This window comes from Pituophis catenifer, unplaced genomic scaffold (genome assembly GCF_029215685.1).
Source record: "Pituophis catenifer annectens isolate HBS135680 unplaced genomic scaffold, rPitCat1.0.hap2 SCAF_2, whole genome shotgun sequence".
In the NCBI taxonomy this organism is placed as follows: Eukaryota; Metazoa; Chordata; class Lepidosauria; order Squamata; family Colubridae; genus Pituophis; species Pituophis catenifer.
In genome coordinates this window covers 176,033,038-176,057,198 of record NW_027256882.1, presented here as the reverse complement: position 1 = coordinate 176,057,198, position 24,161 = coordinate 176,033,038, and the positions used below count along the sequence as shown (strand labels likewise).

At 40.1% G+C, this 24,161-nt stretch overlaps 1 protein-coding gene across 4 annotated transcripts; it reads right to left on the bottom strand.

The window, feature by feature from the left end:
• Positions 1-535: 535 nt before the first annotated feature.
• On the bottom strand, positions 536-21,821 carry HAUS7 (HAUS augmin like complex subunit 7). 4 transcript variants are annotated; one of them, XM_070935178.1, is made up of 10 exons: positions 21,780-21,821; positions 18,759-18,874; positions 14,673-14,743; positions 8,458-8,519; positions 7,868-7,983; positions 7,316-7,474; positions 6,995-7,091; positions 5,174-5,401; positions 1,438-1,549; positions 536-784 (listed from the first exon to the last, which is right to left on the bottom strand). In XM_070935178.1, the coding sequence occupies exons 1-10, from the start codon at positions 21,819-21,821 to the stop codon at positions 711-713; spliced, it is 1,077 nt and encodes a 358-aa protein (XP_070791279.1). In that variant the 3' UTR covers positions 536-710. The 4 variants fall into 4 exon arrangements, with proteins under 4 accessions (XP_070791279.1, XP_070791282.1, XP_070791283.1 ...); XM_070935181.1 differs by lacking the exon at positions 21,780-21,821 and adding an exon at positions 19,082-19,148; XM_070935182.1 differs by lacking the exon at positions 14,673-14,743 and having other exon boundaries at positions 21,780-21,819.
• Between the last annotated feature and the right edge of the window lie 2,340 nt (positions 21,822-24,161).

Below are 24,161 nucleotides of genomic sequence, written 5' to 3'. Positions count from 1 at the left end.
TCACCATCCTTCCAGTCATTTACCCAAATGCTTCATTGCTCTAAGGTCACAGAAAACCAAGGGAACTCTTATCCATCCAAGAGAAGGCAATTAGGAGCAATTATGTCAATTGTCCAAGTAATCTCCCTATTCTATGGTTCAACTGGAGTTTCAACAGAATTATACTTCAGAAGCAGGAAAATTCTCCAGAGCACTTGAAATGCTTTTCAATCCATTAACTGCACTGTTTTAATCCTACCAAGTTCTCAACAAATCAAAACATTAGGAGGTAATGATCTCTTTAGAGCAGATTGGGAATTCTAAAAATTGTTCTTCAAGGGATTTGGCAAAAAAAGGGGTTTTTGGCCCTATGGAAATACCTGACATGTAGTTTTAAAGGGAGAGAAGTAGAAGCCTATTCCACAAGATGCTAGATATAGGGATGCAAATGTACAAAAAAGGGAGAAGTGGCTTTCTGAACCAATTGGTGCTATTTGGAAACCAGGAATTAAAGGAGAATTCAACAAGTTTAAGAGAAAAAACAACAAACAAGAAGTGTGAGTGAGAATATTCATCCTAAAGGAGACAGACTTTTATTTTTTAAATTTTCACAGAAGACTACAGAAAATATATTTACATTTGGAAAAAAAAATCAGGTTCTCATTTACATCCCAGGAAGAAACATTTTTCCTTCATCCAAAAATAACCTACAATTTGCAGTCCTTTCATCTTTAGGATCTCTGAGAGTCTTTGAGGGTGGCATGGATGGTTTTGTATTTCTGCTGCAATTCTTCAAGCTTTGAGGCTGAAAAAGTAAAAGATCAGTTTGCTAGTGCGAAAGGTGAAGGTGCTTGGGAGGCTTGAGAGCCATTCAGGCTTTCATCAACATGCTCAGGCTAAACCAAATTCTCTCTACACATTTACACGTCCTTCTCTCCTAGCTGCCCATCATACCTTCCCTAAATTTCACTCCCTGAAGAAAAGACCACCCCCATCCCCAGGATTAAGGTAACTCAGTTAAGAACGCAGCCAACTCGTAAGTCAGAAAAATCAGATGCTCTCTGAATGTCTGCCTCACTAATTTTGCTCTGACTGATGAAATTGCTTGGATGAGCAAATAGACATCTTAGATTAACAAAGTTTGGTTCAGTTGCCATGATTTAACCTTTAGACACCTTTGGCCTGGATGACTTGAGTGTTCACTGACATATTGCAACACATTTTTGGGAGAAACCTCTGAAGGTGGTGTGGCAAGAGTTGGTGCATTCCTATGACTCTCTGCCTCACTAATTTTGCTCTGACTGATGAAATTGCTTGGATGAGCAATGAGATGCCTCAGCTAAATGAAGTTTGGTCCAGTTGCCATAATTCAACATTTAAACATCAGAAAGGGAGTTTCACAAAGAGCAGTATAGGAAGAGCTGACATTTATAGGAAAGAAGAGGCCACAAGACTTACGTAACGTGGCTATAGTGCTTCCATTCCAGAACACTTTCTGTTCGTGCCGCCGTTGCACTGTCGCCATAATGCATTCTGAGGTTTTTGTAACCTGGGCCAGGCCTTGCAGCTCCTGCAAATGAGAATACTCATAAAACAAAGGCAGGCAGCTCCTTTAGTGGCATCTTATCATCTCCAACTGTTCAAGACTTCGTGCTCCCGATATCAATAGCTGTGAAGAGGTGGGGCAGGAAAGAGGGGAGTGAAAAGCCTATTCTGGAGGATATTTTTTAAAAAGGTAAAAAATGTGTGTGTGTGGGGGGGGGGGGGGAAATTGTGTAATAAAAACAAAAAGCATTTTTGTCTCAAAAGTCAAAGGTATCATAAATGTCATGTTTAAAGAAAGCTATTCTAGATGGTAAAGCACAAAAGCACAGCCAGCTACCGTAATTACAATTCCACCTGAACATGAACATTGAGAAATATGAACACTCCTATTTCCCATGAAACTGAGCCCTTACTTGTTCATAATGTAAAGGTTTCCTCTGTGCTTTGGTGTCTAACTCTAGAGGGCCATGCTCATCTCCATTTCTTAGCAGAGGGAGCCAGCGTTGTCCAAAGACGCCTCTGTGGTCACATGGCCAGCATAACTATATGCTGAGGCACACAGAATGCTGTTTGTAAGGTAGGGAATCACTAATTGTCTGGTACCCATTTCAGCCCTTCCAGAAATTATAATATCCTTATTGTCATCTTTGAGGAAAAGGGAAATGACAGAATTTAAAAACTGAATTAAATTGATCAGTCTAATAAGGTCAGCTATACCAAGGATTGGTACTGAAACTAGCAGGATAAATTTCTTTGATCAGTGGACACAAGGAACCAATATCTAGACCCTGCCTGTCAAACTGGCGGCCGGTGGATCAGATGCATCACGTGGCCCGGCTCCGCAAAGGCAAAAAACGTTTATGAAATAAAATATAAAAATACAGAAGAGAATAGTAGGGAAAAGGGGGAAAAAGAAAAAATGGCATTGACTTCCAACTCCCTTTGATGCAGTAGAATAAGATAATAGCATTGAACCTCAAATTTTTACTTTTACATAATAGTATAAAGTAGCCATTTCTATAACAATAAATCTATCTACCCTGTTTCCCCCAAAAGAAGACATCCCCTGATAATAAGCCCAATCGGGCTTTTGAGCGCATTGGAAAAAGACCAAGTGCTTATTTCAGGGTTCAAAAAATATATAAGACAGGGTCTTATTTTGGGGGAAACACGGTAACTGATAAAACACAGAAACTGATAAAATCAGTTTCATTTTTTTCCCACCACAAGCACAAAGTCAATACGCAATTGATTTCTAATAGACTTGAAACTAGAGCTATGGATACAACTAGATCTTGATTAGTGTGGATAATGAATTCTAATGAATGATGGTTGCATTATTTGAATTAGCGCTATTCAAAGTGATATTTTCTATGGAAGTTATGATAATTAGTTCTGTCTCAGCCAAAATAGGCAATGAAAAAACATGAACATAAAAATTACGGTATATGTTAATGCATACCAGTGAAATACTGGTATTCATACTGACTGCAATAGTCAGTCCATACAGCTAAAGATGTTGTTTCTATCATTGCAGTACTTCTATTCCTTGTTGATATTTGCAAATCTCAAAAAGCTGATGCAACTTTACTTTTTTATTTCCCCTGTGTGTTTTATAATATTGTATACTACATATTCAGGCATTCCAACATCTCATTTTATTTTAGCATTGCTATGACCAGTTTCACATGGTTCAATTACATCAAATTTGTTCTAATGTAATAGCTAAGCCTTTCTGAGCTTGTATTGTTTTCCTCTGACGGAATCTTCTTTTTTTCCATTTTGTACACATAAAGATGTAACTATGTCTATATCCCCAACTGCAATTGTGTGCAATTAGCTGAATTTTCAACCAGATTACATGCAACCTGGTATCATTTACAATTTGCTCTAAACTGAATATTGTATTATCCTGAACTTGGCATTAATCACAACCTAGCTATGTATGAAAGACTATCTTAAAAACAATTTTTGAAATTATTGTTGTTTTAACACACAAAAAATATATGAGTAGGTCTGGTAGGAAGATTTAGGAAAGGAAACTACTCCATGCAAAAGTGGGTAGAACTAAGAGAAAGGTAGACATTTGTGCATTCAAACATATTAGACTTAAAATGTAGGTTCATTTACTTAACATCAGGATGAAAACATTATGCCCGCCTTTCTATAATGTATCTTCTCCCGAAGGTTCATGTAAAGTATTCCAGTAGATTAGTGTTTCTCAACCTTGGAAGCTTGAAGATGGGTGGACTTCAACTCCCAGAATCCCCCAGCCAGCGTTGCTGGCTGGGGGATTCTGGGAATTGAAGTCCACCCATCTTCAAGCTACCAAGGTTGAGAAACACTGCAGTAGATGGTATTCTAGCAATAAGGAATGTAACCAGGGGAACTAAGATGTAACAAAGGAGAAACCTTTGAAACGGGAACCAGCTTTGTTTACTTTTGAGACATTTGGATGTTTCAGGACTAGACTGGTGGCTTTTTGCTGCCATCTGATGACCTATGAAGATACCATGTTTCTCCAAAAAGAAAGCCGGGTCTTCTTTTCTTTTCTTTTCTTTGAAAAAGCGGCTAGGCCTTATTTTTGGAGGGTTCTAATTACTGACTCACCTTGCGGCAGTGGCCCCGACAGCCCAACTCAGCAGGAACCCGCTGATGGCCCGCGTCTTCTGTGGCCGCCGGCCGCCACTCGCACACATCACCCCGGCCTCTGTTTCATCTTCAGATGCCTGCCGGAAGGCATCTGCAGCTGATAACAGAGCTCTGCAAACCAGGGCAATGCGTGCGAGTGGCGGCAAGTGGTTGCAGAACAAGTGGCCGGAGAACAAGTGGCTGCAGAAAAAGGTGAAAAAGGTGCGAGGTGTCAAGTTTCGTGGTTGTCTCGAATAAAATGCTCAATAAAAAGGAGTTTTTTCTTCAAAGATTTTGTTTGAAATGCATTTTATTCGAGACGACCATGAAACTTGACACGAGGCTTGGTAAGTAGGGCAGCTCCACCCCCATCCCCATCCTAGCTTATTTTTTTACCTGTGTGCCTCGTCCCACCCCCTACATCCTGGGGTGGGCGGGGTCTTAATTATGGCTAATTTTGTGGGTGGGGCTTAATTTGATCGCATGTGCTCAAAAACACGATAGGGCTTCTTTTCAAGGTGGGTCATCTTTTTGGAGAAACACAGTAGGTTTCTTATTTCCCTGAGGAAATAAGCCTGAACTGCTGCTTCTCTTCCTCCTCTTGTCACCAATCCTCCACATAGGGGCCCACTGTAGTCCCAGAAGAGCTCTTTCTGTTGAAATGAATTGGCTCCAAAGTGATTATTTTCAACTGGCACAAGAGCTATTGTGTGCATTTATCCGGCCTTCCCCCTTCACCTGCAGATTTCCTGGGATCTGGGGTGGAGCCATATCTGTAGACTGAAATGGTACCATCAGATACATATTTTCTGACTCGGAGAGAAAAAGAGTAGTATCAAGACATCTTTGGATGGTTGCTAGGAAACTAACTAGCATTTCCTATTTTTATTATCATGCCTCTCCAAACACAAAGCCAGAAGCCATGACTGAAAACTTAAAGAACCTTTTTCTACATTGCCATCATTTCCGTATAGACTCTCAAATTCTCTGCCCATCCATTCAAATGCCCCAAGCTCACCTGCATACACCGCAGCAGTTTGTGGTGCACAGCTTGGAAGAGTGGGTCACAAGGACTCAGTTTAGGAGCAGGACGCTCACAATGCTTCTGCAGCTCGTTCTCATATACTTGTTCAAAGGCTGTGAGCAGCTGGCTGTAGTCAGAAACTATCAACTTGAGGGACTGAAGAGCCGTGGCAGTGTTGTTGGATGGATCGACACCAGTGGGACTCCCCTGGAGGAAAGAACACTATTTTCCCCCCACCCACCCCAAAAAACACAGTGAAAACATCTGAATTGAAGAAAAGAGAGAATCAACTGTTTGGGGGTAGGATATATCCCATAAAAGCCAACCATTCATGCAGCAGTGATAATGAACAGGTAATAAATGTCCAGGACCATTTTTATTTTATTTTATTTTATTTATATCCTGCCTTTATTATTTTAATAAGTACCTCAAGGTGGCAAGCATACTTAATACTCTTTTCTCCTCCTATTTTCCTCACAACAATCACCCTATGAAGTGAGATGGGCTGAGAAAAAAGTGACTGGCCAAAATCACCCAGCTGGCTTTTAGGCCTAAAATGTGACTAGAACTCATAGTTTCCTGGTTTCTAGACTACCATCTTCACTACTACACTACACTACAGGTGGCGCAGTGGTTAGAGTGCAGTACTGCAGGTTACTTCTGCTGATTTTTTTTTTTTTTAATTTGATTTATATGCCGCCCTTCTCCGGAGACTCAGGGCGGCTTACAATGCGTTAAGCAATAGCCTTCATACTTTTGTATATTTACAAAGTCAGCTTATTGCCCCCACAAACTGGGTCCTCATTTTACCTACCTTAGAAAGGATGGCTGAGTCAACCTTGAGCCTGGTGAGATTCGAACTTACAGTAATTGCAAACAGCTGGTGTTAATCACAATGCTTTTTTAGTCTGCTGAGCCACCAGGCCCGGTTGATTGCCGGCTGCCTGCAATTTGGCATTTTGAATATCACCAGGCTCAAAGTTAACTCAGCCTTCCATCTTTCCGAGGTCGGTGAAATGAGGACCCAGATTGTTGGGGGCAATATGCTGACTCTGTAAACTGCGTAGAGAGGGCTGTAATTCACCCTGAAGTGATATATAAGTATTACTACTACACCAAACTACTTTTCTGGCTTCCTGCTCTGCTTGCCTTGAAATTCCAAGCATCACCTCCCTGACTCCCTATGAGAAATTGAATGAAACAGCTCTTTACTGCAATCTAGCCAAGATACCTCTCTTGCAATTAAAATACAGACATGTGGTACCCATTATAGCAACCAGATCCAAATGGCTGCAATAGCTGTATAGCCAGAAAGAAAGAAAGAAAGAAAGAAAGAAAGAAAGAAAGAGAAAAAAAGGAAAAGTAGAGGTATTGTTTTTAATAATAGGACCAGAGAAGTCAATAAAGATGGTGGGCAAGGCAGAAAAGAGAAGGGAAGAAGAATTAAGGACAATGCACTTGCTAGCCCTAGCTAATCTTTCTGTGGGAAAGGATACTTAGGGCTAGTAACTCTTCAACATTATTTTATTGATCCCTTTTAATATGAAAACTTACTAATAGACATCTACCTAACACAATTTAAGTAATTACTATGTTGTAGAACTGATCAGCAGTCTCATAAAATCAGATATTCCTTTCTGTAAATATTCCATGATGATCCTATACAACTGATAAAATGAAACATGACAGACTGCTTGTAACTGCAGTAATGGGGCAAATGAACTGAAGGTGATTCAAAAGTCACTTCCAATTCACCCCACTGTAAAACATATTTTCCCTCCCCCCTTTGATATAGCAGGTTTGTAAACAGCTTACCTGTGCTCTTAGATTTTCCAAGGCTGCTGCTGTCTCCTCCAGCTCCTCTGATGCCTTCAAGAGAGTTTTCTCATGAGAAGTCATTGACAGCAGGGCCCTTTTATATACACAGGCAAGAAAGTGGATAGCAGGAGTTCATGGGTTCAACATGATAGACATGGGGAAAAGGAGTGGACACTGAACATCAATGGAAAAGTGGATCTCATTTTCCTTTCCTCTATTTGACACCTCTAGCCTCCCCATAATTCTACACTAAGCTGAGGTGAAGGACTTCTTGACTCTCTACTTTCCATAACTTAACAGCAGGCACAGGAACCTTACCTTTTATGTTGTTTTTCTTCACCCAAAAGGAGAGGCTTTATATCTGAGCTCCAGGGATGACTCTCTGGATTCAGCACTGCCTGCAGATCGGGGCTAGAGAAAACCTGCTTTATGAATTCTTCATTCTTCCTAGCTATTTCTTGGAAAGATTCCTCTGTGCTGAAAGAGAATGCCGGGGAATTATAAAATGCAGGCTGATGTGTTTTAAGATTCCATCATTATCGACTAATTCCTGTGTACCTCCCCCTTTGCAATCCATCCCAAGTGTTTACTCCAAAATCCACACTAAAAAAAGAATGTACCAACAATTTGGACATTTTCCAGGACAAATTATCTAGGAAGGCATGCCAATTTCATCCCAAAATCTGAATCAGCATGCCATTGTAATGGCAGAATTCCACACCATCTGCCAACAGTAACAATTCAGCCCTACTCAGCAACGGCAGCGATATTCAACACCACATTAACTAAATCTATGTATTTTAGCAAACAACAGCTGCAAAATGTAGGGAATGCTAATTGTGGGGAGGGGTACCTCTCCCTCCCCCTCACCTGGAATAACTACTGCAGTCCGATATAGAGTCTGATAGCATAAGGTTAGTTTGAGCTGGAATGACAGCCACCAGCTGCTGCAGGAAGTGGAGCTGCTTCTTAACACAGGCCTTTCCCTGTAGGGACACACACACAAAAAGCATACAAACTCTTAGCATCTTCCCTTCCAGTCTGCTGAGGTAAACAGGCTTCCCTCAGATATGCTCAGCTGTCAATATTCAGGATACAATGTCTGAGCAGGCCCCATGTTAAAAGGGAATAGTAGAAAAATATCTGAGGCCTAGAAAGGAAATTCCACAAAGAGAAATGACACACGCTTCATTTCATTCCTTTTCTCATCATATAATCTCCTAGACTTTTAATTAGTTAAATGTTACTATGGGGAGGGGTGGGGGGAGGAAACAGCTTGTCATATTTATTGCAAGTCAATTAAGCTGCAGGAAAGAGAAGAGTAGAAGAATATCCAGTCACAAGTAGACAACAAGGAGCCAACATCTTTGTTGAATGATGAATGAAGGGCAAGGGAATGGCATAAAACAGTCATGGAAGAGACAGGAGGCCGCTTTTGCAGATGTTTTCCTGGCGCTTACCTCGATGAGATCCAAATCATCAGCTCGACAAAGCATCAGGTCATACCCCAGCTTCGCCATTCCTGTCAGGATAGGAGGAAGTTTAGCTACACAGGCGCCAGGGTTTCCCCCAGTTATTATTTGCTCTGGAACAAGAAGTTTCCAGTTCTCGTGAACAATGGAGTTCATGAAGCCTTTTGGAAAATGTTCCCGGTTTTCCCTGCTTGCAAATGGAAGCAGATGTCCAAAGGGATACCTATGAAACATTGGGCATTTCAACTTTCTATGGCTCTGCTTTGGGTGGTTTTTTCTTTTTAATTTCCCATGCATTTGATGACTTTCCAGCCCAGATTTACCCATTCTGCTTTGATGACAAAGAGAGTAAAGGGGGAGAGCTTGAGATTTTAATACAACATACACTTACATTGCAAGGTTTCAAGTCTTAACAAAGCTTTAAAAAAACTACAGTACTTTGTAGTGTAGAATGACATCAGCATGCCTGGCTCCATCAGGTGCCAGGAGATGGCAGACATCAGGCACGAGGCCAGGGCTGGGGAAGGCTATGGAAGCTGAACCAAACTTACAAAGCAAAGGTACTGTATTCTATTTTGTTTACTTTCCCCTAATTCCTATTGACCGTTGCATAGCCAAAAATGAAACGTTGGCCCAGAGTGGAGGGAAACTCTTCCTGGAAAGTAACATATATATATATATTTCTTTTGATTCATAGGTATAAACGATATTTTTGCAATCAGGGTTTTTTCCTATGTTGAAAGATGTTAAAATGGCCATGGTGGGATGAAATCTCTATTCATTGCTTTCAGGCCTGTCAGAAATTTTATGTTGTTTCTTCTGTGACTTATGGGAGACTGGGATAGCACTATTTCGGCCTTCTTGGGCCTCTTCAGCCAGACACACCCATATTTTGTGACTCCTCCCTGTAGAGGTCAAATATTTATTTCTTTTGATTCATAGGTATAAATGTGCGATATTTTTGCAATCAGGGTTTTTTCCTATGTTGAAATGTTGAAAAATATATATGTTAAAATATATATATATTTACAGCAGATTAGTGCAAGACTTGGCTTCCACAAGTAATTTTGTCTTTGGTCTAGCTATCCATTTTTATAGAGACACAGAGAAGTTTGATACCAGGCCAAGATGCCCGATTCTTTCAGTGCCCACTAGAGGTGATTCTACAAAAAAATCCCTATCTGGTAGTCCTTGTACAATTCCTCATATGCTAAAACTCACAGCCAGGTATTGAACAGAGGCTTGATTCAGTGACAGAGCATTTGTTTTGCCCACCAAGAGTCCCCAGTTCATTTTCCAATGTCTCCTATTCAAGAGACAAGACAGCAACAAATGACTGGGAACAAAAGCACTGCCTGGGGTATGGAGCCCACTGGAAAAAAGACAATTATGTTTTAGACCAAATGCATGTTATCAGTTTTGGGCCAAGAATTATATGTACAGACACAAAAGTCGATGGCCTCGGAGCAAATTTAGTATTGCATTAAGTGCTATTAACATGACTGCTCTCTTCACCTCCCTTTTCTTTCATATTAAACATATGAAATATTACAATTTTATCACAAACTTTTAAAGGATCTCTGAGAATTCCAGGAGCCACATGGACCCTCAGGATGTGCTCCTCCGATTCAAAAGGATATGACCTGATAGGCCAAAAGAGAGCCAACAATATTAAAGAATCGTGAGCTAGAAGTTGTGTAGAACTTTCTTGAGTTGTGTAGAAAACACCTTGGATGCAGATTTCAAGCTTTGTGTCCCTCACAACTGTAGACTGCAGCATATTTGCTCACTAAAAAGATTATTTAGATAATCTTTATTATCTCTCTTGAATGGCACTTGCTCCATTAGCAAAAAAACTGGGTGGAAGTCAGGAGAGAGAATGAGACGTTTTGGTAGCTGAGTCTTGCGAAGATACTGTTGTGGTCTGCCAGCAGCCTGTGGAGCTGGCAGCGGAGTTGGACAGTAAGGAGGCTGAGTAAGAAAATGGGTCAGTCCTGGAGGCTGGGGAAGGCCAGGATGAGGGCTCTGCGTCGGAGGCAGAGATGGGGCCAGGGCCATCTGGGAGTGATGTGCACACTCCAGAGCCTCCAGAGGCTGACAGCAGAGAGGCAGAGGAACAGGAGGAGCCTGTTCCTAGTGCACACATGAGAAGAGCTGCCAGAAGGCAAGAGCAGCTAAAGCAAAAAGGACGACTCGGGAGTAAGGCCAAGAGATGATTGGCCCCTCCCATAAGGCTTAAAAGACCAGCAACGGCTCTTGGGCTCTTTGTCAGAAAACAATGCTGATAGATTTGTTTCTTGTCTTGCTGCATTTATTTCTTGTCGGCGTCTTCTGCTTCTGAACTTTTGCCAAGAAAAGCCTTTGGCAGGTTGCCTAATTAGACCAAGATTGGTGATAAGGCTGAAGAATTCTGTTATGAAGAATTTGTTTTGAATTAGTTTGGACTATGCTGAGAATGAGTTAATTCTCAGCTGTTCTAATAAAGTCTGTTTGTTTTTGAACCGATTGCGTCTGATAATATGTACTTGGGCCTGGGGCACAACAGATACACTGAACTCAACTTGTTCAATTATTTAAAAACTTTGAGGAACCAGGAGAGGTGAGCTTTTTTTTTTTAAAAAAAAGTGTTTCATAAATACAAAAGCAATCCATCAACCAATCTCTGCACATAACATCTGCTGGGGGAAAGAAAGGGCTGTTTTCAATTGCTGAAGACAGTCAAGGATTAAAATATGATTTCTAGCTTGCAAGCATTAGACGAAGGAAAATATGACAACGTAATAAATTAAGAGTTGATCCATTTTTATGCAGCTTCTCAAATTATGAAGTTTATGGATTAATCCAAGTCACATGCTGCACACTGAAAACCTAAACCATGTTCCTTGGCAAAAACTTTTAGATTTAAAAAGTAATTCATACAGATGTGTTTATGTCCGTTGGCTTAGTTCTGACCTCATTGAGGACAGGACTTCGGAACAATCAGAATTTTGGTCCAAAAGTTCAGATTTTGCTTGGAATATTGGAAGCTTGACGGACTGAAACACGGACTGATGGAATGCCAACTAAGATGTGACTCATTTCCTGGAAACTGAGCAATTGCTTTGCAGTGCATCTGTATGCCAACAGAAACGCCACAAATGTTAGCTACAAAAGTTGCATTTTCTTTTTTCTTTTAAAGTGAAGTTGCCTGTATCCCCATAAATTAATTTATGATTTTAAAGGTCAAAAAGCAGCCTCCTTTTGTTTTTAATATGCATCTCTTATTTTGTTAACATATTTCTTAAACATTATTTTTTTATTACTTTGAACAACCCCATAACTTATTGATAAGCAATGACTTCTCATCACTTATAAGGGCTTGCTGCAAACTTATATTTATTTTACTTATTAAATTTCTATTCCGTCCATCTCACTAAGTGACTCTGGGTGGTTTACAATAGTATAATAAAATTATATAAACACATGACTAAAAGTACAGTTAAAAACAAAATTAAGAACAAGGTTAAAATATACAAGTTAAATAAAGTAAACTTAAATAAATGAAATAAATAAACAAATGCATTAATTAAGATCATTCAATTTGTTTCTTTTGGAGACATTTACTCTTCAAGATCTCACTATTCTATTATCATCTAGCCTCCAAATGCAATTGTTTACCTACAAGATATGAAACTATTCATATATAAACCAGTGGTGAAATGTAAAATTTGTTACTACCTGTTCTGTGGGCGTGGCTTGGTGGTGGGGTGGATGGGTAATGTGACTGGGTAGGCGTGGCCAACTTTTTTTTTTTTTTTAAATTAAAAGCATTTTTTCTATAACCTCTTCGGCCTCTAATCATCAGAGGCTTTTGTTTTCTTTTAAAAGCATTTTTTTTTGCTTTTAAAAGAAAAAAAAAAGCTTCTGACGATCAGGCAATTCAGCTGGGATCGTCAGAGGCTTTTAAAAGCATTTTTTCTACAATCTCTCGAAGAGGTTGTAGAAAAATGCTTTTAAAAGGCTCTGACAATCCCAGCTGAGCTGCGCGATCATCAGAAGCTTTTTTTTTTTTTTTTTACTTTTAAAATCATTTTTTCGGCTGAAGAAAAAATGCTTTTAAAAGTAAAAAAAAGAAGCCTCTGATGATCGCACGGCTCAACTGGGCATGGGAGGTGGACAGGGATTTTTGCTACCGGTTCTCTGAATCACCCGCCACCATCACTTCCGGATCGGGCGATCTGGTCTGAACCAGGAGCATTTCACCCCTGATATAAACCAGTGGTGGGTTTCTACTGGTTTGCCCCAGTTCAGGCGAATCAGTAGCAGCGGCAGGAGGCTCCGCCCATCCGCCCGCACATCCATCACAGACGCTCTGCGCATGTGCAGAAGCACTGTGCGCGCGCCAGTGGTGGGTTCCTCCCAGTTTGGTCCGGTTCGGCCGAGCTGGTAGCGGTGATGATATGACGTCACCGAACCGGTTCTCCCCCCCGCCCTCCCACCCACGTTATTCTTACCTTTTATTTGGTCCCACCCCCAATCTATTGCTGCCTCCTGAGTCCCAGCTGATGACTAGAGGGAAAAAAACTGTTTAAACTCTTGCCGCGGGGCTTCAAAGGGCCGTCCTACAGCTGATCAGTGTTAAAAGCAAACAAATGAGTCAGGTCGTAAGTGCGAGGACTGGTCGTAAGTGCGAGGATCTTCCAGAAATGACTCTGACCAGCTAGCCACGCCCACCTAGTCACATGACCTCCAAGCCACACTCACAAAATAAGCCACACCCACAGAACCGGTAGTAAAAAAATTTAGAACCCACCCCTGGCGCGCGCTCACAATTCCAAACCGGTAGCAAAGGTAAGTGAAACCCATTACTGATATAAACCTAGTTCTATAGTCAATCATACTATCGGAGTTACACTAAAGCAGAAACCAGGAAATGGTTAGACGGAGAAAGATAAAAAAACAAACGCGGGCTTGGTTTTCAGTTGTTCTAATGGAATTTAATGGGCTACGCTAACAGAATGCAGTCTAGGATATAATTAACAGCTTCCCCATTTGTGCTCAGAGGGAACTTTAGATTCCTCCCACAAGAGAAATGCATCTCTATTAATTTTCATAGAAATAAGTAACATGAGCAGTTCTTGAAATTATGGTTTACAAACAGGACAAAATCTCCATTTGTAGAATAACAGAGTTGGAGGTCTTCTTGTTCTGCTCAAGCAGGAACCCCTATATCATTTCAGACAAATGATTGTCCAATCTCTTTTTATTTGACCAGAATGATATAGGATTTCCTCTTGAGCAGGGGGTTGGACTCAAAGGTCCCTTCCAACTCTCTTATTCTGTATTCTATTCTGCCCAGCACATTAGACTTAGTCTCCAGGCTGTTTATAGGTATACGACAAGAATATACAAGAGATGTCTAGGGGAGCGGGTATCAATTGACGAAAACAATGCTGACCCATTTTATTTATTTCCTGCCTTTATTATTTTAAACAATACCGTGTTTCCCTGAAAATAAGCCCTCCCCAAAATTAATTAAACACATGTGCAGCCGGTCCACGCCATTTCCTCTGGTTAGGGTTAGGGAGACTGGAAATAGGGTTAGGGAGCTGGAAATCAGGTAAGACAGCAAGAGCATCCCTGTCTTGCTCCATGCGCCCCAAAATAATAAGTCCTCCCAAAAAATAAGGCCAAGCGCTTATTTCAGGGTTCAAAAAATATAAGACAGGGTCTTATTTTCAGGGAAACATGGTAATTCAAGGTGAACACACATAATGCTTCTTTCTTGTATTTTCTCCACAACAACCTTGTATGGTAGGTTGAGCTGAGAGATAGACAAACTAGTCCAAGATCACCCAACCAGTTTTCGGGTCTGAGGCGGGACTAGAACTCATAGAATCCTGGTTTCTAGCCTACTACTTATCCCCTAGACTAGACCAAACTGGTTCTCCCACTTTGTAATTTCCCATTTAGTTTCATTCCTTTTCTATAAACATTGTGACACCGTGTGCAGATACAAAAGGAATTGCATTGCCTTTTTTTTTGTCTTTTTGACAAAAGACTTTGATCCTGCATAGTTTGAATTTTAATCTCTATATAGTCCTATTCTGTCCACCTTTCCACCCACAACCCAGAAACACAGACACATCAACAACTTTCCCAACTGTTAGAATGATAGATTATTTATTAATCCACTTAATATGACCACTAGATATACAGTATACCTTTTATCTTTAAACCCGATTGTGATTCCTTATTTAAAGATGAAAACTGCTCTCGAAGAGGTGGGTACACACTGCAAGGGAATGCAAAATAAACTTTCAAAGCAAAGCAATATTGGAGTATGATTCACATCTTAATATAGAAGATTCTCAAAGTGAATATAAAGATAAAACTAGAAACGTTTCTTTTGGATTTTAATGGATAAAGATTGGGGGGGGAGAATGGAACTTTGATGTTATATATGTTGACAGCAGCAAGATTACTGTATGCACAAAAATGGAAGGACGCTTTAATCCCTACAATGGATGAATTCTTACAAAAGCGGATGGAGTTAGCAGAGATGGCCAAATTGACTGCTTTAATTAAAGAAAGGTTTAGTTTCTAGCTGGAAACTGCTTCTGGACTTTGTGCTTGAGGTGGGGGGGAAAATATGGAACTTTGATTTTGGATTTTATCGATTAGATAGGTTTGTTGTTATAGAAATGGCTGGTTTATATTACTCTGTAAAAGTAAAAAGTTGAGGTTTGATGCTATTGCCTTATTCTACTGCAAGGGAATCAGAAGTCAACGCCTTTTCTTTCTTTTTTCCCTTTGCCCTATACCCATGATGGCGAACCTATGGCACGTGGCACGCGGAGCCATATTAGTGGGCATGCGAGCTCAGCTCCCAGCTGATTTTCTGGCCTTCTGGGCACACCAGGCTATTTCCTGCCTCCAGATGGCCTGTGGGGGTGGGGAACGCCCGTTTCTCTCTCACACATGGCTCCAGAGCATCTCTATGAGTCTGGGGAGGGTGAAAACAGCCTTCCTCACTCCCCCGGAGGCCCTCTGGAGGCCAGAAACGGCCCGTTTCCCAACTTACGGTTGGACAGGAAGTGACGTTTTTTGCTGTCCCCAGCCTCCAGAGCTACTCATAGAGAGGCTCTGGAGTCAGGTGAGAGAGAAAAACAAGCCTATCAGGACATCGTGTACCGGGAGTGGGAGCGGGGGAGGTGCACAGGCATGCGCGGGGCGCATAAAATTATGGGTGTGGGAACGCATGCGTGCGACTCCCCCCTCCTGGCACGCAATGGTAAAAAGGTTAGCCATCACTGCCCTATACTTTCCCCTTTCCTTCTCCTTCCTTTATTTTCCCACTATTTTCTTTTGTATTTTATAATGAAAAAAACTTTTAGAGCCTCGTCAAGAATATTGTAAATACATCGCACCCTTTCATAAATGCAAGTAATTGAAATTATTCAGAGATTAAAAAAGGTGAAAGGGTAAAATAATATATTTGCCTTTCCAAAGAACAATACCAAACCATTTAGACATCTATTTTTGAATAGCGATTATGATTATTTCTTATAATGATTTCAAAACAAGTTATTGTAAAATCTAGTTCTACCCATGGATTTTCAATCTAACAAGGGGAAAAACCCTTAGCATAGAACAGTGATGGTGAACCTTTTAGAGATCGAGTGCCCAAACTGCAACCCAAAACCCACTTATTTATCGCAAAGTGCCAACACTGCAATTTAACCTGAATACTGAGGATTTACTACCTAAAATAAACAAGGCAGAGTTCAACTAATTGTTCTAAGAAAAATGTGATAAATGCACTTTTATGGCCTTCATTTTTTTTCCTGCTTTTGAAATATTACATTTAGCAACAATAAATTTTTTTTTTGTAATATCATTTCTCTTTCCCTCCCTCCCTCCCTCTCCCCCCTGTGGGAGAAACGCGATGGAGCTGGGCTGGGGCGATGGCATGCATGCCCACAGAGAGGACTCTGAGTGCCACCTCTGGTACCCGTGGAATAGGTTCGCCACCACTGGCATAGAATGAAGAGAGCAATCAGAGGAAGTAACCATGATTGTGAGATTGGCCAGAACAAAGGGACACAGGTAACTACTCTTGTTAGAAACATTCCTACAACCAAAATGCCAAATATTCATTTTTAAAAATTTGGATCCCATCAAACTATTATAACCCCATATAGTATCTAGGGAGAATTTACACAGGCAGAATCTGCCTTAATTTCATATATTTCTACAAGGTAAAAAAGCTATCCTGCTTTTTTAATAATTTGAATACTTCAGTACCGTTTAAATCTCTCTATTTGTCATAGTCTCTCTCTTTTTTTTTTTAAATTTGATTTATATGCCGCCCTTCTCCGGAGACTCAGGGCGGCTTACAATGTGCTCAGCAATGTGCTCTTCTTGCCATTTGTTATCAAAAGACACTTTAAATGCCAACTAACTAAAAAAAACCCATATAACTGGTCTAAGAGGTAGTACAAAACTTTAGTTCTTTATTTCATTTACAAAAATACTGGGTTTAGGACACAGGAGCAAACTAATATTTGCCAGCCGTTTCTAAATCAAAGGGCCCAGTCCAACATGGTTGCTTAGTGAAAGCAATTCCAGCAGTTCTGATTGCTATTATTAATTTATTATCAAATTTATTTGCCATCAATCTTATGTTTTGAAGCAACTCTATTAAGCAAAGATCTCATGTGATTGCAATTTCCAACTTCCTGCTCCTCCCTTTGGTTTTGCTTGTGAGACGCCGGCAGGAAATCATGATCATGTGATCATGGTTTACTACAATGCTGGAATTGTAAGTTGGGTGCCAAGATCCCAAATTGTGATGACATGACTACAGGCATCCTATGACAAATGGAACTCCAAGGACCGGTCATAAAAACCATTTGTTCAGCACAATCATAACTTTGAACGCTTGCTGAATGAATGGTTATAACCTGAAGATTACCTGTATAGGTTTCTTGACAATATTATGGAAATGGTTGGCACTGTCTTCTTTCAAGAAGTTTTCCAATTTCCTATAGTCTAACCTATATTCATCTCCCATCCAAATAGCAATCAAATCTGACCCACATAGCTAGATGGGTTAACTAGATGCTGTCATCTAGCTGGATCCAATGAAGTAAAAATTAGCGTACATTATTTTTGATTAGCTACTCTTAATTCCTGCAAACTGTTTTCTGCAACTTGTGATTTTATGCTACAGCTAATCTCCACAGTTGCTACAACTTCCTAACTAACTTCCTTGCTAACATGTATAATCAAAGGAAAGTAGGTTTCAAAGGGCACACCTGTCATTTGATCAGAACTGGAAATGGGACACATACATGAAATGAAACTAACACCACCCTTAAAAGTAGGTCAAATCATATAAATTTTAGGATCACTAAGAAAGAAGCAGCAATGGTTTCAAGAGTTGTTTCTTTTTATACTAAAAATAAATGAATCTTGCTTGTCAGAAAAAGAAGATGCTATCTTTTGATCTCCAGCAAAGCATCCTAAGAGTTACAGGATTTTTCAGTCTCCTACTCCCAAGACTGCAGAGATAATTCTTTTATCAGCAAAGAAATCTGCGATCAGAAACTTTCTCCTTTATCTCCCAGCACTTGAAAGGCTAAAAACAGGCATGGCAAAGAAGGGGCTACAGATGTATTGGATGCAATGCCTCCTCAACTCTATAGTCATGTTTCTCCAAAAGGAATAATGTATTATTTGCATTTAGAGGCTGACAAATTCCCAGATTATGGACATGTTATATTTTAAAAGCAGGAAATAATAAAATGAAGAAGAAAAAAATGAGAAGCATCCTCTGTAAAGAAAACAAACCAGCATACAAAAAAAAAAAATTGTCTGATGTTCAATAGCTCACAAATGAAAAATCTCAATCCAGGGAGCCTGCACAATTACAGTCACCCATTCTTGAGCCAGAGTTTGTTCCTCCCAATTCAGACCTGAATAGGCACAGATTTTGAGACAGGACCTTAACAACATCACTTGGATGGCCTAGGGTCAAGTTGTATATACAACTGAATATTATCTTACATTAATGATACTGGACTCTGAACTGGTGGATGACCTTATACAGGAGTCTTGTGGAGATATTAAACAAAGCAGGCTATAAAGTTTTTTCTCTGTGAAGGAGAAAAAAAATCTATCGCCCCCCTCCTTCTGAGCTCGTACTGTCAGATCCTTAGATTTCACTGAGTTTGCACAAGACATTCTGACAGTACTGTTAGAATTACCACATCAGGGAATAAGGCTCAAATTGTAATACCCATTACCTGACACAGATCCATTCCAATATGTCCAAGCGATGGGATGAAGGGCTGAATAGCAATTTTTGTATGTCTTCAGCATCTGACAGGCATACACCTTCTAGTGCAGGGCAGCCCAATTCCTGAGGATAGTGGAAAATAAAATCAGGAATGTTTTGTTTCATTCTATGCATCCCTCTGTACTTCTTAAATTCTGCTAGGAACTCCAACCACGAAAAATACTTAAGTTTTCTCACCCTCCTTTCCCACAGGCTGAATCTTAAAAAAAGAAATTCTTTGCATTTTCTACTGTGTAAAAATATGCAGAACCATAAATGTTAAATGCTTACGTAAATAATAAGCCTCCGATTCTGCATTCACTGGCTGTTTGCCATGTCTCAGCTTCAATAAAGATTCAAGATTCAAGCTGACTGAGGCATGACTTTTAATCATGTCAGCAGGGCAGTCATTCCCAAATCCCTCTCTTTTTCCTAGACCATTTTTTTTTAATGAAAACAAAAATTGGGAACAAAGGCTGAGAAGAAAGTCAGAGCTCCTCCCATCTCCTCAGCAACATCAGAATTAACTGACTGGAATATTCAGGGATCTGCAGGGGAAATTCAGGAAAAACTGACACAGGCAAATCTGTTTGTCCACGTTTTTTATTGTTTTAAACTTTCTATTTGCTCCCCAGAGCCATATGTTGAATGTATAGCCATATATAAAATGAATATTGTTAATACTGTAGGTAAAAATGTTTAGTTAGAAAGATTGTAAAGGATTTATTTTTATTTGATTTACATACTTAAGCCTAATATTTTGTCTTTCTCTATATTACATTCTTATATTACTTTCTCTATTCAATATTTGTAACTACGTGCTTAACACAGACTTGCTTGTAAAACAAGGATCAGACCAGCATCATCTTGAGATCTGCCTAAAGCCTTATCATCTATAAAAATGTTAAATTTTACTGTGAAAAATCCTTTATGACTTATGATTTAAATATCATTAATAGCACCATAACTCTTTGCCATTGAAAGTTTTGGCATGTGACTATTAAATCTGTAGTAAAAAGATTTTTATATACTTTTCTCTTTAAAAATTGATTTTATTTATCTCCAGTGAGATTAGTCTATCTGCCAAAGGAGTGGAAAAGGCTTTTGGCCTTCCTTCTATCCTGCCAGAAGTGGCACTATAGAATTTATTTTTTAAAAAAGCTTTAAGAATAAAAACAACAGGAGTCCTATGTTCTTCATACCTCTCTTGAGATAAGGGAAGGACATCAGGTGGGCACTTCCAGAAGATACGTTACAGCAATAAAAGCCACCACATCAGTGTGATAAAGAACAGAAGGCAGGGCCAAGGTATGAAGATCTAGGTGGCTTCTAGGAGAGGTTTAAGACTTCAACCTTTCCAACCTATGAGCTTAATGACAGTGATATAGTTTCTCATATATATTTGTGTGGTAATTCTTTTATTAAAAGTGTAGGGTATAGTGGAAACCTTCCATGTCACCATCAAATTTATTGATGTTAATTCATGATGGGTAAATGTGAAAGTCATTCAGCCTAAAATCTTCCAGCATTACTACAGTGCCATTAACTTTTTCTGGAACGAGTTTACTCCTACAATATTGCATTCACCCCACATCTGTTTTCCAGATTTCTTAACCCCATACAGATTTTTACTTCCTAGGTATTTTGAAAGGACAGAAGAATTGCTCTCTAGGGTTCAATTTGTATTAGAACCATTGGGAAATCTTTCAATACACATAGTCTGGCTGTAAAGGTAGCAATATTAGTAGTCCAAGAACTCAGAAAACAAATATGTACTGTTCTGAAATGTGAGGTCAACTTATTTTATTCTATTTATACTGAGTTGAAATAGTTTGTTGTATTCCAACAGATGCACACAAAGAAGTAAGGTATTTTTTCTGAAGCACAACCTTGTAATAGGGAATGCATTTAGGGTAAACAAAGAAATAGAATTTGGAAAGGTACTTCAAATGCATGTAAAGTTCCAGAGGTTTCTAAAGAAATCTTAAACATCAATGAAGTGCAAGAAGTCTATAAATAAATAAAAGTTCGAGAATTCTAGGAAAGGTCATGATGCCCTCCATACAACATCTATTCTCTTTTTCAAGTATAAGCAGCCACGCTGAGTTTTCCCACCATAATCCAATGCTTTCTTCTATGCATATTTATTCAGAAGAAAGACTGTTAGGATTCTATGTACACTAAAACTCAACTTTTTACTTCTAAGTAAACATGCAGAGGATCAGGTTGTAAGGCTGTTTTTTATGGAGCAAATCTCAACACATTCAGTGGAATGTAGAATAAATATATCAAAGATGATAATATAAGGCAAAGAAATTAGCTCATTTATCAAACATGGATTAATAACGTATGCCATAACTCAGAAAAGAATGATACCTATACTAGCACCCAGTTTTCATAACCAAGATGCCTACATCTAAAAATAAAGGCGTCTACCACTGCTCCACATAAACAGCATTTCGTGGTATACTGCCTCCGAACTTGGAGGTTCTTAACACCATCAATAAACACTTGTGAATAAGACTGACCTCCCTTGAAAGCAATCTCCAGGAAGCCAATTAGAGACACACATTTCCCGGAGGATCTTTAACAAGCCAAGAACATTAGCGAGCATTTTGAAAGCTCGCCTAGTCCTCCTAACTTGTTTGAATTCGAAATCTAAAATCTGAAAAGAGCAGCCTTCCTGCTCGCGCCTTAAAAGGACACCGTCACTGCACATCACGGTAAAGAACCACCAATGCACATACACTAGATACATTTATTGCATTTGTACCATTTTGTTCTTTCCTGCAACTCGACCTAATCATAATTTTTACGCGCTGCATGGATGGCCACTCCTGCCCGGTACTCATCTCCCCAAAGCAGGCAGCCACACCGGGACGACACGGAATAATATTCCTTCCCGCCCCCACTCTCCCCCTCCCCCCATTCCTTGTACGTGAGGAATTAACTCTCGCCCACCCACCCCGCTCTCCAAAAAACAAACCACCTTCAGCCGCCCAAAGATCGCAATAACGCCGCCCGCCGCCATCTTCCCGCGCGGGGACTAGACCCCGCCCACACCCCGCTCTTATTGGTTGGACGACTCGGCAGCCTCGAAGCTGATAGGAAAGAACGAATACAGAATATTCGCCGCTATTGCAAAAAGGATACATTGATCTCTCCCGCCCCTGAAGTGGAGGCGGGTGAGAAAAGAAGAGGTCCAGAGTTCCGCTGGAAAGGGAAATATACCTCCTTTTGTTAAGAGGTTCTTGTTTTGATAATGGAATCTTAGGTTATGGAGAAGAGTAGGAAACTCCTAGGGATAGCAAAAGAGCGGGAGAACGGAGCTAAGTAGGAGGTGAGGCCGAATCCTTCGTGACTGCGGACTAATTTTCTCCAGTCTCCTCTCTGTTAGAATGCATTCAGACGTGCAAGAAAAACCAGTTCCCGGATGATAATGGCACACACAACATGCGCCCTGAAAATGGGACACACAGCAGTGAACTATTGGTTGTTATATTCATAAGTGCACAACTTGTGAGTATTCTGAACGGGATGTTAATGGTACAACAGAAGTAAACGCATTACAAAACACCCCCCCCCCCACACACACACCATTACAGGTAGTCCTCAATTTAAGAGCACAACTGAGCCCAAAAGTTATGTTGCTAAGTGAGAAATTTGTTAAGTGAGGTGTGTCCCATTTTATGACTTTTCTTGCCATTTGCCTTTTCTTAACATTTGTTAAGTGAATCACTGCAGTTGTTAAGTTGGTGTAAATTAGTAACACGGTTACTAAGTGAATCTGGTTTCCTCATTGACTTTGCTTGTCAGAAGGTCGCAAAAGATGATCATGTGACCTAGTGGTGAAATCTGAACCAGTTTACTACCAGTTCGCTGGCTGCGCATGCGCAGTGCGCACCACGCACCAAATGCAAGGTGCACGTACAGTGCACGCCAAAAGGAGGCATGCGGTAAGTAGAACAGTGTGATCAGCTGTGGCGCGCAATCTTTTTTTTTTACTTTTAAAAGCATTGCTTTTAAAAGTAAAAAAAAAAGCCTCTGACAATTGCGCTGCTCAGCCGTGATCGTCAGAGGCTTTTTTTTACCTTTTAAAAGCATTTTTTCTACAACCTCGAAGAGGTTTTACTTTTTTTACTTTTAAAAGAAAAAAAAAAGCCTCTGATGATTGTGCGGCTCAGCTGGGCATGGGGGGGGGGCAGGGATTTTTGCTACTGGTTCTCCGAACCACCCGCCGCCATCGCTACTGGATCGGGTGATCCGGTCCGAACCGGGGGCATTTCACCCCTGATGTGACCCCAGGATGCTGCAACCGTCATAAATATGAACCAGTTGCCAAGCATCTGAATGTAAATCATGTGACTACGGGGATGCTGCAATGGTCATAAATGTGAAAAATGGTAATGTCCTTTTTTTCAGTGCCATTGTAACTTTCAACAGTCACTAGGAGAACTGTTGTAAACCGAGGACTAGCTGTACTGAATTACAACTCCTCATCATTCCTTACTCGGACCATGCTGGCTAATGTTGCTTGAAATTGTAATTATGCAACCTCAGAAAAAATCCAGGCCTAAGGTTTCTGACTTGCAATGGAATTCATTGATGGCCAGCAGAGGGCGCTTCAAGCACACCAGTGCAGCATAATATCCAATTTCAACATCTTTCCTAAATGGCGGATTTAAGATGCAGTACTGTAGGGGTCTGCAAAGCCTAAACAGGCATTGGCATTTATTCAGCAACAACTAAGTCCATCAGGAAGTTGCTGTAGGAATTTCTCCTAAAAATGAAAAGTAGCACTTAGAAGTCAGATCAGTTACGATAAGGATGGTACTAGTCCTTTCTAAATATGGCCATCTGCCATACGCTAAATAAATAAATTGCCATCTGATGGGTTCTAGGAAGTGAGCTTTTCTGTGGCTGCCCTGCCCTATGGAATACTTTGTCCCCTGAAATTTGGCAGGCCTCTACCCTCCCAGCCTTCCAAAAAGCTTGGAAGACCTGGCACTAGGATAAGAGACTATATGACTTGGCACCAGGTTTTTGGTTTTTAATGTGTTCAGTTCTGTAGTTTTACTATAGTTTTTATGTTTTTTTTTTTCCTTTTGGGTGTGAGTTGCCAAGAGTTGGTTACAAGGGGGTTGCTATATAAATTTTTTAAATAAATAAATAGAAGACAAAGACGGGAGTTATCAGATGATGAGAATGAACTGTGTTTATACAGCTGAACCATGTCTTGTTGAAGTCACCCAACTGAACCACAAACTAGAAAATAGTAGTTTAATTTAGTAACTTGTTTAACCCAGCCAAAGCATTGCTTATCTGTCTAAATGTAGAAAACAATTTTGTTCTTTCAGATACTCCACTCCTA

What these genes read in the sequence shown, in the direction of transcription:
- HAUS7 (XM_070935178.1), bottom strand. Translation starts at nt 21,821, where the DNA reads ATGGCGGCGGGCGGCGTTATTGCGATCTTTGGGCGGCTGAAG. An exon ending in CGATCTTTGGGCGGCTGAAG is followed by an intron (nt 18,875 to 21,779) that starts GTGGTTTGTTTT and finishes CACTATCCTCAG; the next exon opens with GAATTGGGCTGCCCTGCACT. An exon ending in TGGAAAATCTAAGAGCACAG is followed by an intron (nt 5,402 to 6,994) that starts GTAAGCTGTTTA and finishes GGGGGAAAATAG; the next exon opens with TGTTCTTTCCTCCAGGGGAG.